General features: G+C 40.9%; 1 protein-coding gene across 1 annotated transcript in view; it reads right to left on the reverse strand.

Moving 5' to 3' along the window:
- LOC116704262 (ephrin type-A receptor 5-like) overlaps window positions 1-13,610 on the reverse strand; it is a 71,007-nt gene that overhangs the window by 42,469 nt on the left and 14,928 nt on the right. Inside the window, 1 exon segment of the mRNA XM_032539584.1 lies at window positions 10,621-11,341. Coding sequence (XP_032395475.1) covers window positions 10,621-11,341 — 721 coding nt within the window.

Raw genomic sequence — 13,610 nt, forward strand, 5'->3', positions numbered from 1 at the left:
CCAACATAAAAGAAATATACTATATGGAGCAAATGTGGTCAAGAGTCTTAACCACACCACCGCAGGCAGCTCAATTTTCAAGCCCACACAGTTTTACCTGCTTAACTATGTATTTTTATATGTACAATTTGGAAATCTCTTTCTTATTCATCTTAGATGTTAGATGGACATCAATAAAACGTCTCCAGATGCAAGGACAGGCAGGGGTTAGATCTTTGGATCAGGTGCCTCACTTGTTAATATGTCTTAAATAGGAACGCACCCACTCACATATACATCTTCATATCCAAGCACACACAGGCACCCACACACTTGCTGTGGTGAGATTAGTTATGGTCATGGCTGGCTGACTGAACTGGCTCATCCCTCATTGTTGATGCAATGTGAATAGACAGCGATGGTGGTATAAGTGTATGTGTGTGTGTGTGTGTGTGTGTGTGTGTGTGTGTGTGTGTGTGTGTGTGTGTTGCCCTTGGGCAAGCTGTCTTTCTAATGCCACGCAGCACTTAATGCACAGCACAAAGGGTAATAGGTAATTAATATGCAACACACACTAATGCGCCTGTATGCATATGTGTGTGTGTGTGTGTGTGTGTGTTTTTGTTGTGAGGTTAATACGTAATTAATATGCATCACACACTGGTATCCCGGGCAATTAAGGATCCAGCGGTGTCCGTTGATGCTTCTTAACAAGGGTCCTCTTTAATTGGAAACGTTTCATTGTAAACATGTTGATTTATATGACTGGCTGTCGTTTGGTGGGATTAGAGGGAGTAAGCGATTAAGGCAGAGGGAGAGAGACATACTTGGGGGGGTATGGGGGGGGATAAACATAAGTTAAAGTTAAGGGCCCCATAATGTGTATTAACAGAACATTGGATTTAAATTCATTTATATGGGCGTAGACACAGCAAGGATTCCAATGTGTACGTAATGTATTAAAATGGATTACTAAAACACAAATAATAAAAATCACAGAATCAAAACTCTCCAAAAATAAAAAAAAAGGGATCTAGCAAATATCAGCTATACATATTAGCTAGTTGTGTATATACACTGTAGTTTTCAGTGGTCTGTTCTTGACTCGGTCTTACCATGCCTTGGTCTTGGTCTTGTCTCGGTCTTGATATAGTCTACTCTGGGTGGGTTTGGGTGGTCTTGACTACAACACTGCTAATTACACTACTATACGGTCCACCACTGAATATCTAACAGAACTTTACAGTCAGACAAAATGAGAACAAAAAGCCAAATGGCTCACATTGCACGTAACATCCACTTATATTTCCATCTTTCCTGTCCCTCTTCCAACTGTGCACACATTCAGCAGAGTTGACATGAAAGTAAACGTTGACAGCAGAAGCACACAAAAAAAAAGTATGGTTGAGTTTCAATACAAAGCATATGTTGTAAACACATAGTATTGTGAACCAATAAATCAGGCAAGGAAACACAGTAAATATCCTCTTCCTGTATTTGTCCCACAGTGAGCTACTGGCCTCAAGGAACATAAACACAGTGTGTGTGTTCATGAATGATGCTGTCATACCTTCATGCATTATTGTTGAACTTCTGTGTTTGCGTGCCCGCCTCTGCATGTGTGCATATGTCCATGGGTCGATGCATGCTCATATTTGTGTATAAATGTGTGTGAACACAAACAAAGCCAGAAGATAATAACATAACAATATACAATCCAGTCAATGGGATTTTCCTGTCTGCTGGGTGGCAGAGGAGGTCATTGTTCAGCATCTACTTATTCTCAGGCCACAAGCAAAAACCAAGAGGTCGAGCAGGTCACAATGGCTATCGAACATAAATCAATGTATTGCTCCAGTCAAAGTCTAGTGGGGTAGATTAAACATTAGAAATACATTATAAGTTGAATCAAGTGTCAAGTTATTCTTAATAACAATGACACCGGACTACATATTATTACCATTTCAGCATTTTCATTTACTTGATTAATGCACTCCCCAGCAAAGGGCCAACAACTGCAAACCCAAATTGCAAGCACCCACACATTAAGTGTCCAAAGGTCAGGATCGTAGTGCCATTACAACACTCCTGAGACATGTGATGGAGGTGGGGTTCAGGTCAGATATATGGGAGAAACGTGTGTGCATGAAATTGGTTGGGAATGGAATGACATTGTTTTGACCCATTTAAAAACAAGCACCTATGCGGAACTTTTGTGTTTCGGGGTACATATTTATAACTTTGCATGTGTGGTGTGTGTATAAAAATTGTAGAGATGATCAGGTAATTTAGAGACATTTACAGACATTTTTAAATTACAATTGTTTTGTTCTCTCCAGCATCTGAATTTGAAATGTATAGCCATGGTTTAATGCTTGGGTGTCTTTATGTTTCACAATATCAAAGAAAAATCACAAATTCATACTGCTTTTTCCTAAAGTGAGGAGGGTGCCAGGGCTACAACAATTATATACAATAAATGTCCTGTACATACGGGCAGTTTTGCTAATCTCAATATCTGCGGAATTAAATACATCTTTCAGATACATAAAGTCTGCTGCATCTTAATATAAGTGTGCATGCATTTCAACTTCCCCATCATCTCTTCGAGGAAAACAAGTCATCATTGCGTAACTGCTGTGAATTGTGTCATAAACGGTATCATTTGGGAAACTCCTCGACTGACCTAAATGCATCCGGAGTGTTCACAACTACCAGTCTGACCAGTCCATCCAACAGGACACTGGGCCGCTGACTGGGACTCTAGAGACGACCAGGCTTTCATGGAAAGAAGCTGGCTCTGCTGAACGAAGCATTGTATTAATATTTCACGGACTGCAAGAATGTGTGTGTTTGTGTGTACATATATCTTTGCGAGGACATTGTGGCTGGCCCACATTTCTTTAGAGAGATGTTGGCAGGAGGGGGAGGGGGGTTGACTTGGTTTTAGGGCTATAAGGTTAAAATTAGGCTTTTATTAAGGGCAAATGGAGTTAGTCACCTAGTTATGTTGATTATGGCTAGAGATAGGGGCTAGGCAATGTACTGTGTCGATTAGAGTCCTCACAAGTATAGCTAACCACATGTGAATGTGTCTGCATGTTAGCAGGGGGAAGGGTAAAAGGGAGGAAGCACTTCTGGGAAAGTCAGTTTACCCAACAAGCACTCAGGAAGCACTTTAGTTGTCATGACAGCATCACCACGTTGAGATGATGGGGTGATGAAGAGGGGGCTGGAGAGGAAGATGGAGGAGAGAGAGAGAGAGAGAACGATGCAGAAGGAGAGGACTGAGTGAGAGAGTGTTGTAAAAGAAGCCATGTAGCAGCTACTAATTGAACAGGATCTAAAAACATGAATGGTGACTCTTTCTGCAATGAATCCAGTCAATTCATATTTCAGGAGATGATGGAATCAAAAGAGACTTCCTGCCCCTTGTGGATTTATGTCATTCACCATGCTGTTCTGTTTCTTGAGCAAGTCAGGGATGAGTAAGGCTTTCGGAATACTGATAACTCAGATGATAACATTTAAAAAGAAATGCGGCAAAAGAAACGGGAGCAAAAATGTGACATGGGATTTCATTCAAGTTCAAATAGTTATGATTCACAATTAGCATCTGCAAGTTTAGGCTGCACTTTTGCACCCATGGCAGTGGAGCTAAGAAAAAAGGTTGGTTTTCTTTTGGTTTGGAATGTGTTTTACTGGAAGATGTCTTTATCTACAACTGTGTCTTGTAAATCCTGTGTGCTAATTCTTTTGCACAACACAAAAATTAAAATAATCAAATAATAACTAATCAAATATTATGCAACAAAGCAACCCATTGCAAGGAGGTGTTGGAACTCAGATCCTTATCAGCACACATGGTGGGTAATCATATTAAATGGCAGATGCCGCCACGATCGTGTGTATATCTCTGTGTTGTGCAAGCTACTGTAATACCCTTGTCACCATCAACCACAAGCCAACCAGCCGCTCGTTCGCTATATCCCATTAGTCCCTCAAGGGAGAATGGAGAAAGCTTCCTCACATTACTACGCCAGTTTCTGATGGCAGCACCACCACCACCATGACCAGTTTGAGTTTGACATATGCTGCAGTGACGTCTGACAGGCAGGCAAACACAGAGGAACATCAGGGGAGCCCTAGACACTGAAACAAAGTATTGTCAAGGGGAATCCAGCTCTTCCCTTCACACACTTAGACGACACTCGCGGAACAAAATACTTTGTGGTTTTATTATTTTTTATCAGTGAGCGGCAGTTCATCATCCCATACAGTGCTTTTAATTGATGATACTATCAGTCGTCCTCATTTTCATTTGTAATCCTCAACTACTGTCATCCTTTCCCTTTTCTCTGCCTACCCTCCCCCAACTTCCCCTTCTCTCTTCCCCCGACTTCGCTGCCCATCTTTTACCTCCGGGTCTTTTCAACTGTCACTTGAATTCAGTGCAGCCGAATTCCAAACATCAAAGCTGTCAATCCCAGAACTCCTTTCTGCCTTTATTTCATCTTTCCAACATCCAATTTAGCACTTATTCCATTATTCCAACATCGAACCCATCCCTTATTCCATCATCCAAGTGTGTCACTTAGCTCTTTTACTATGATTACAACATTTCACTCAGCTCATATGCCATTATTCTTTCAATCAATGAACCCTTATTTTAGCCAACACTCCCTTTAATCTATCCTTTGGACATGTTTTTATATTCCCTTAATTCTCATTTATACAGCAACATTTTTTCTAACCCAAATCCCATCATTCAAAGTATTCCTTCACGTCCTTAACCTACTGTACCATTGATTTTAATGTTTTATAAATGTATGGTTTTGATGGAATTTCTTTGCACATGCAACCATCATCTCCTGGTTCTAGAAATCTCTTACACTACGTATGACCAACCTGACTTCTATCGAGATGATGGATGAGAGTGCCAGGTTTCTGGTCAACGTGGGCCATAGTGCTGGAACATCCTCAACTCAATTTGACTAGAAGTTCAATAAATAATTAAATAAAAAATGAATCATTAAATGAAAAAATACAATGATAAATTATAGATGCTGAAAGTACTGTATATATTAAAATGTGTTTGTAGTATGGCATTGTTGTTCTCATCTTCCATTACTGACAATAAGATGAAGAAGCCTGGCAGCCAGACTACAAACTTAGTTCTTTCTAAACTGCTCATAGAACCCAAAACTCAAAGAAATTGCATACATTGGGTGAAAACAATGCACAGAATGATATCAATAGCTGGGTTTCTTATGTTCCAAACAAAAGTCATATCCTGAATAATATCCAAACCATTCAGATCTTATTCCATGAATCCAACTTTCAATCCATACATTACTCCAATGTTCCATTCAGCCGTTAGTTCCACAGTTCTTCTGGTTTTCATTCATACCAAATCACATCTGCGAGGCTGAACTCAATCTATAATCCCCTCCCCCTTCCTCCTCATCTATCTCCTGATCCATCTGCCCACTTCTATCCTCAGTTATCCTTCGTCTATTGCAATCACCACTGAAACAACACTCATCCATCTCTCTGTCTCTCTGCCCTCACACCCTGTGGTGACAAACCGTCCATTTATCTTGTGTCCCCTTGTTTTGCCATCACTTCTCCTCTCCGTAATCCTCCCATCCTCTGTCTATCCATCCATCTACCCATGGTTGCACTCCCCAACTCCCCCATCCCCTCTCTTCAGTCTCGCTGGGCTGACAGTGCTGCAGGCGATCACCAATTATCTCAGCTAAGATGTGCCTACATCTTTCCATCTCCTGCAACCACATACAGTACAATATCTTTAGATGTCATCTGACACAATGTCATATATCTCCAGTATAACAAGACGGAATGTAAATACATTGACTTGCCATGCATCTTGCACTCTGCTACACTGATATATAAAATCTAAAAGTGAAATACTGTGGACATATGATCATTTTAATCCTATGAGGTCATATGAACTAAATAATAAACAAAGGCTGGACGATAGGAGCACATCCAACAAGGCATTCCTGTATGGATGTTACTGTTCAGTGACAATGTTTTGTAGAGCGTTCTTCAGTATTTCCGAACTGTGGAAACCCCTTTCTCTGTGCTGGTGTATTTTGGCTAAATGATGTCTATAAATACAGATTTCGAGACTTTCGAGAAAGATGTGTGTGTGTGTGTGTGTGTGTGTGTGTGTGTGTGTGTGTGTGTGTGTGTGTGTGGTGTGTGTGTGTGTATGAGAGAATGAGGAGAGGGCAAACAAAACCGAATTGGATTGTTGATGGAGGAAGATGGACAGATCTTTAAAGTGGAGAAGGAGCAGGGAGCGGAATGAGAGGCACTGCCAAGAGTGTAAAAGACAGGAGAGTGCTGATGTAGGTGGCAGCCTTAAAAAGGAAGAAAAGGGAGGGAGAGAGGGAGGAACATATAGGCACAGAAAGTGAAAAGAAAGTGAGAGAAATAAAGAGAGGAAAAAGGAATACCCAGTGAGAACGATGGGGGGGGGGGGGGGGGGGGGAGGAGACAAAGAACTAGAGATGTGAGAAAGAAAAAGACAAAGAGCGGTCCGTAACGAGTTCTGTCCTACATTCACAAAGGCTTCGTTAAATCATGCTCGACTAGGCAGCTAATACAGCCGGGATCCACACAGACTTACCCATTTTCTCTCCCATTGTACCTGCAACCCATTGATTCCCAGTCTACAGTGAGACAAAATGCTTAAAGCACTAACTGAAAAGCGGTATAAAACAAAACGTTCATGTCTTTTTAAAAGCCCAGTGCCATTCACAGAGAGGGCAAACTAGACTTAATAAACTGGAACCTAAATGCCCAGTGCAGGTTCTCAAATCCAGATCAGCACATGCACAGAACCGCCACATCTCATAGGCAACCCAAAACCATCCCCCAAAAATATAAAGACTGAATACATAACTCCTCTCAGCATGGGCTCCGGGCACTCTTTCAACATCTCAAAAAACAGAATTCAACCCTTAATAATCCAGTGGGTGAGTAAAATGCACATGAAAAAGTGTTTGCTAGAACAGTGAACACATATGGTTACAAAGCTAAGTGAGAGGAAATCCTGCCATGTTTCTCTCTGTAGACACGTTCAAAGGCCGGCAGACTCATCTGCATATGAAACTGCGAGAACAAAATAATCATCTTGTAGCTTCATTTAATTGCCAGGAATGTGTTCTAATCGGACAGTTTACCGTTAAGTTTGTTTACTCCCTTTTGCTGTACATATGGACCACAACACAAACATGTATATATATATATTTTAAAATCAATTTCCCTTTTAACACAGGAGATGTTTTCATTCAAACATTTAACCAATGGGAAAGAAATCTGCATATCACACAACTTCATCTTCATGGAATGCAGAGCACTAATTAAAATGAAAATCAGTTAAACCTCCTGCAACTTTGTTGGTGAAAACAGGCAATGAAGCATTCTATCAGCTTCTTGCAATGCTTGGTGGTTGGGACAGATTTGTTCTCAGAATCGTCAAAATAACCCTCACACCCCTTTGTGTATTCGGGTACAAAGGAAATGCCACTTTTTGTCTGTCTCTCTAAACCTCAGTCTACACCAGAAAAGACTCTTCATTGCTGTCCACACTAGTTCCACAAACAGAAATCACTTCTCTGTTACACACATTATTTTGTTATCTATGGAAAAGTTTCAAATTAGGTATACAGGTTTTTGAACGTCGTGAAAAATATTAAGCATTATATGCTATCTAGACAATTTAAAAGTGGGAAAAAACTGTTAATAATAGCCTATATCCACATTTCTAAAGAGAATACATACAAAACACATATTCTCGTATATACTCTTGTAAACTAAGCATTTAAATTTCTCTTTTCCATCTGTAAACTCAGATTCTGTGCTGTGTGATTTTCATAGTTTGTAGTGCTACAAACCGACATGCATCTGAATCAATGCAGCTGATATACAATGCATAATGTATTGCTGTTGGCACCATCAAAGTATGTTTCTTTTTACTTCAAAGAATCCTAACGAGCTTAAGAGTCTCCAGCCATGCTAGCAGCTCTGTGAGGCTGCACATACAGACATGACTTAATGCTAATGTAAGCATGCTAAAGCTCACAATGGCAATAATACTATGCCAAAGATTAACAGGTATAATGTTTGCCATGGTCACCACTCTAGTTTAGCATTTTAGCATGCTAATATTTGCTAATTAGCACTAAACACAAAGTACAGATGAGGCTGATGGGATTGTCATAAACGTTATAGGTCATAAACTAAAGATTTGGACAAATATAATGATGGCACTTGATGACATGTTAAAGTATCATCCTAAAGGGAGACGTTACTATCTACATGATGTTCCATCCAGCAGTTATACATATAGAGACAGATATTTCAGGCTCTCCCCATGGTGGTGGAAGAGAAAAACTAGAGATCGACAACGCCATTGGGGACCTTTTATGTCTGTACAAAATCCATGCCGACCCAACTAAAAGTTGTTGAGATATTTCCGTCCAACCAACTGTGTGACAGTCAATCTGTCACTCGCCATCCCTCGAGTCAGGCTGCTAGCATGCTAAAGACTGGAGAAAACAAAACTGTAGTCTACAGTTTTTCTGTATCATAAGTATTAGCATGACAAGAACTAAAGCAGATTTACAATAATGCAGGTGCCCAAAAAGTCATAAGATTGCATTATTTTTTGGAATAAAACTACTATACATGTTGTGTAATTCTGTTCACACATATACATAACTTTTGAGTAAAGTATTCATGCTATGCACAATACATAATCCTTAAAGATGTCCCTTCCATAAACTGCACAAATTCCATAGATGTTTATGAATCCTCATGACTACAGCCGGTTGTTATGCAACACTGATACAGACAGTACTGATTCAGCACTCCTATTCCTACTGAACACCATAATGCTTTTTTTTTTAGCCTCGTCAGCCACATAGATTATCTGTGAGTCTGGTGACTGTACAATTTGTGGCAGTGTGACTCCAGGCAGGCCAGTGGCACACTGACAGGCATTTCCTAATGATATCCCCATAGAGACTCCGTGTCTGACGAAGTTAAGCAAGAGACGGTGCACTCTATATTACACAGCTGCTATCTCTTAACAATAGATTACAGTGAACTGAATGCCAAGATGAGAGGTGCTGGTTCTAAAAGGCTTTAATTTACTTGGAGGCACTGTGTGACAAATTCAACAGAAAATCTGAATTTTAAAGCACTCCCTGAAACCACTGTTGCGATGCACACCACAAACAAGCCTTTTCTCACTTTCAAACCTGTGTCCAATGTTGGGCTGGGAAATATATTGATATATCGATTTCATGACAGGACACCAAGTATAGTCTCTTAATCTTAATACTGTTAAATGGTAAGTGTTGTCTGCAAGGTTGCATTACAGTAAAGTGATGTAATTTTCTGAATTTACCAGACCTAGCTGTTCTATTATTTGTTGTTACCAGTTAAGTCATTATATCCACATTATTTATGATCATTTAACTTAAAACTAATTGTCAAAATATGTTGGTAAAGCACCAATTGCCAATTTTACAATTTTGTCGCAATATCTCCATAGAGGGATTTAGTCAGTAATATATCTGATTTTCTCCACATCGCCCAGTCCTAGTCTAATGTATGCAATCATGAAGGCTCTGTGGCACAGGAATAATGTACTGTATATGGTTTATTAATACTGAAACCGTGGCTAGTTGGACATACGTTTTGGTAAAACTAAAGAGGACAAGGAATTGTTTTATTCTGTTTATAGAATTCAGATTTATTACAGTGCATGTGCACACTCAAATTTCAAAAGCAGAAGATAAGGTAAACCTCTACATGTACTGTTTAAGAGTGTGCCATTTGTAGTTGAGCATTTGAGACCAATCTTTTTGTTCATTGCTTGAGACCGATATGTGATTGGTAGGGTGTTGTGTGAAGAGATGAAACACTCGAGAGCTACCAAATAATCACACATATCAACGTTCTATACCACACAGCTTCATACCGCTGTGATATTTCGCCACGCCACTCAGAGCTGATCTTGGTTGCACAAGTAGAGTCTGCTGTGCAAGTCTGAAAATTGAGTAATATAAAGACAGCACAGAGGAAGATTGGAGAGGAGTGAAGGAGAGAAAATAGAGAGGCCCTGGGTGCCCGTGGTAATGGCAGTTAAGGTCGGCGGTGGGAATATTTGGGCTTGAGTCAGAGCAGAATCGAGGCTGTGTGAGAGCAGCAAAGTGCTGCAGGGCTCGGGGGAATACTGTACACTAAGCTGGGGAGAAACACAACCAGCAAGAAACACTCTTCGGGAAAGAATAAAACAGATCTCACTCAAGCACACAATACTAAAAACAAACAAGTGCATGGATATAAAAATAACCAGATAGGACAAAGATTGCAACTCAAAGACACACACGCACGTGCACCCACAAACCTTAAAAAAGATGATTTTAAGTAAAAAGCAGAAAATTCTCACATTTAAGAATTGTTTTGCCCCTTTTGTTTGATAACTGACTTAAATGACTAACTGATCATCAAAATAATTGCTGACATATTATTAGTGGATTCATTAGTTAATCAACTACAGTTTTAGCACGACTCAGCACGCAAACTTCCCTCTCTTACCTTGACAAGATCCGTTGATTTCCTCAAATCCCGGCTGGCACACACACTTCCCGATCGGCACCAGCCATTCTCCTTCTGTGCTGCAATGCATCCTGGGAGGCTCATATAATGGCAGGGAGTTATTGACGCAGTGGCCAACTACCTCCACCAGCTGCGAGGCCTCCGAGCCCGGGATGGTGTCGGGGAACTCGGCCAAGCTCTTCACCAGAAACGGGCAGCGTTTGTAGAAAACACGCACCGAGACTAAAGCAATACACGCTCCCAAATCCTGGAATGCCAGGTAGACACCCTTCTGGGTCAAGGGACCTAGATCACGGACTTCGGTGTTGAGCTTCATCACGCGGTCCCCCAGGTCCAGCTCGGTGAAGCTCTCATCAGCTGCTATGGTGTCAATTTTGATGTATCTGCTCTCCTTCAATGCCCTGTCCTCTTCCTCAGTCATCCCCGTTCCATCTCTCATCTCTACGTCCTCCATTTCCTCCTCGGCCCCGTCCGATTCGTAGTAATACATGTTAAACGTCTCTTTGCAGGTCCCGACCCCACCGGGCAAGCTGTTGCAGTCTCTCAAGGTAAACTTGAGCTCAATGAAGACCCGCTGGGCGCCCTCAGTCAGGATCCAGTTGGTGTGGAGCCAGTTGTTCTGGTTCTGCTCCATCACCCGGCACACTTGGTAGGTGTGGATGGGAGCGTAGTCCTCGTCTACTTCCCCGATCTCCTCCCACTGAGGCAGAGGAAAGACAAAGATTAATCATAATACTATAATAGAATACTAAAACAAATTCCAATCACTTCCCTTTGATGACACCAAGTAGAGCTGGGGATCAAACCACATTACTTTTTTGGCTCTGATCGACATCGGTGGTAGAAATATACAGTTCCTCTACTTTATTAAAAGTACCAATACGACAGCATGAAACCACATTATGGTTTACATTGTGTAACATTACTACTGAAACTTTGTAACGCTAATGTGTAAGCAGCTTGTTACTGTTATGGTTTTGTTATTTCATTTTGTATTTTGCCCTGTTTCCTGTTTTATTTTGACAGTTTCAGTTTTCTGTTTTGGTGCGTCTTGCTTTACTTCCTGTGTTATCCCGCCTTGTGACTGCCTGATGTTTGTCACCTGTTCCCAGCTCTTGTGTCACCTGCCTCTTGTTACCTCGTTACCCAGTGTATTTAGGGTCCGTGTTCCTGTCGTCTCTTGTCAGATCATTTTGTGTTTGTTCCTGTACTGCCATGTGTCAGTCACGTCTTGTCATGTTCTCCCTGGATTTCCTTTTGTCTAAGTTTCCTGGTTTTTGACCTACGTTTGGTTTTTTTGGATTCCCTGCTCTGTTTTTTTCCCAGAAGATTTTGTAAGAGTTCTTTGCCCTCTACAGTCAGGACTCTCTTTGTTGGTGTGCACCTTGTTTTTTCGGTCAAATAAAGACCCTCAAGCTCAACTTTTGCCTGCCTGCTGTCTGCATTTGGGTCCACTATCCCCTGCAATCTGTAACAGATACAGTGTTATACAGGTCAAGGTGGAGGTACTTATAACCAGAATGCAATCTGATTTTTGATCAGTCACAACAAAACAAAACATGAAAGCATAAAAACTTCCCCTTGCAGTACCATGGGTTTAGTGCCACATGGTCAGGCATGCCAACCACTTAAATATGCACTTCAATATTCAATGGAAAACAAAGTGCTTACAAGCCGGAGAGCGGAATTTACTTTGCGATGAAAACTAAATATTTTTCACCCAGAAAATGCTTGTTTGTTCCTTTGGAGTGTCTTTATCCAAACCATGATCTTTTTCCTACTTAAGTAGTCGCTGCATGATGCTCACTTTTTCTGGCTGAACTCTACTTCCATGGCTCCAGAAAGGACCGTCATCTGGCGGTGCCTGTAGCCGGCGTACAGTCACCTGCCGCTGGTAGCAAGCATCCCGGAGCTCTGTAGCGCCTAAATACAATTAGCAATTGCTGTTGACTATTCACATTACAGCGCTTTACTAAAATACTTCTATGTTAAGTATATAATATATAGTCCCCACAGAGGATAATACATAAGTCAGCAGAAGTACAGATATGTAGACCAGACAGGGGGAGACCCCACGCAGCCTCTCCCGGAAAATCGTACCCTACTTATGACTACTTTGTATACACTTAGGTAGTTCAGTTAGTAGTTAGCTTAGTTTGGTCCAGGCAATTTCAGCTAGTTCTTACAGTTGTTAAGACAGCATTTGACATGTGAACGTTGGCTTCTTTTAGTCAAAAAACAAGCTTTTATTTCTTCCCATTGTAGGGGTTTAAAAAAAAAAGAAAGAAAGTAAAATCATACAATATCTACGCGAGTATCAGAATATTTCAAATGATACAGATATGTATATGTACAGAATTGAGAACAATTGTAATGTAGCCAGAATCAGCAGCAACCTTTTTGAAAGGGTGAACAATTGCAAGGAAATTATAAAGAGTGTGTGTGTGTGTAGGTATAGATAACAGAATCCTCATTCCTTCCACAGAAAGGAATGAAATAGGGTTATAGGGTACATATGCATTTACCATGAATCACCATGGATTTCTTGTCAGCAAAAGAAGGAATTAACGTTCAATTAAAGGTCTATTCATCTGTGTGTTCTCTATAGCTGTACCTGTATGTGTAAGTGTGTCTATGTGCATCCATTCCTGCCTGTGTGTATGTAAATGATTCGGTCTCATTTGCTTCATTGTGAGCGTCTGCATCCATGCCTGTGTGTCAGACAGCAGCATTAATTCCCTGTGCAGGTCTCCTGGGACATGGCTATTATCTGCATCACTAGCACTCTCCCATGGCTAATACAGGCGCTCCATCATGTCACTGTAATATGGCCAGAGGGACTAGACTATGATCCGGTGTTATAGCTTAATAGCCCATATTAATCAATCCTCGCTGTAGCCGTTATGTACAACCTCCTGTCTTTGTCTTCTCTCTCTGTTCAGCTCTGTCGTGTTCTCCATCTGTCTCTC

The sequence above is a fragment of the Etheostoma spectabile genome, chromosome 16 (genome assembly GCF_008692095.1).
Source record: "Etheostoma spectabile isolate EspeVRDwgs_2016 chromosome 16, UIUC_Espe_1.0, whole genome shotgun sequence".
Lineage (NCBI taxonomy): Eukaryota > Metazoa > Chordata > Actinopteri > Perciformes > Percidae > Etheostoma > Etheostoma spectabile.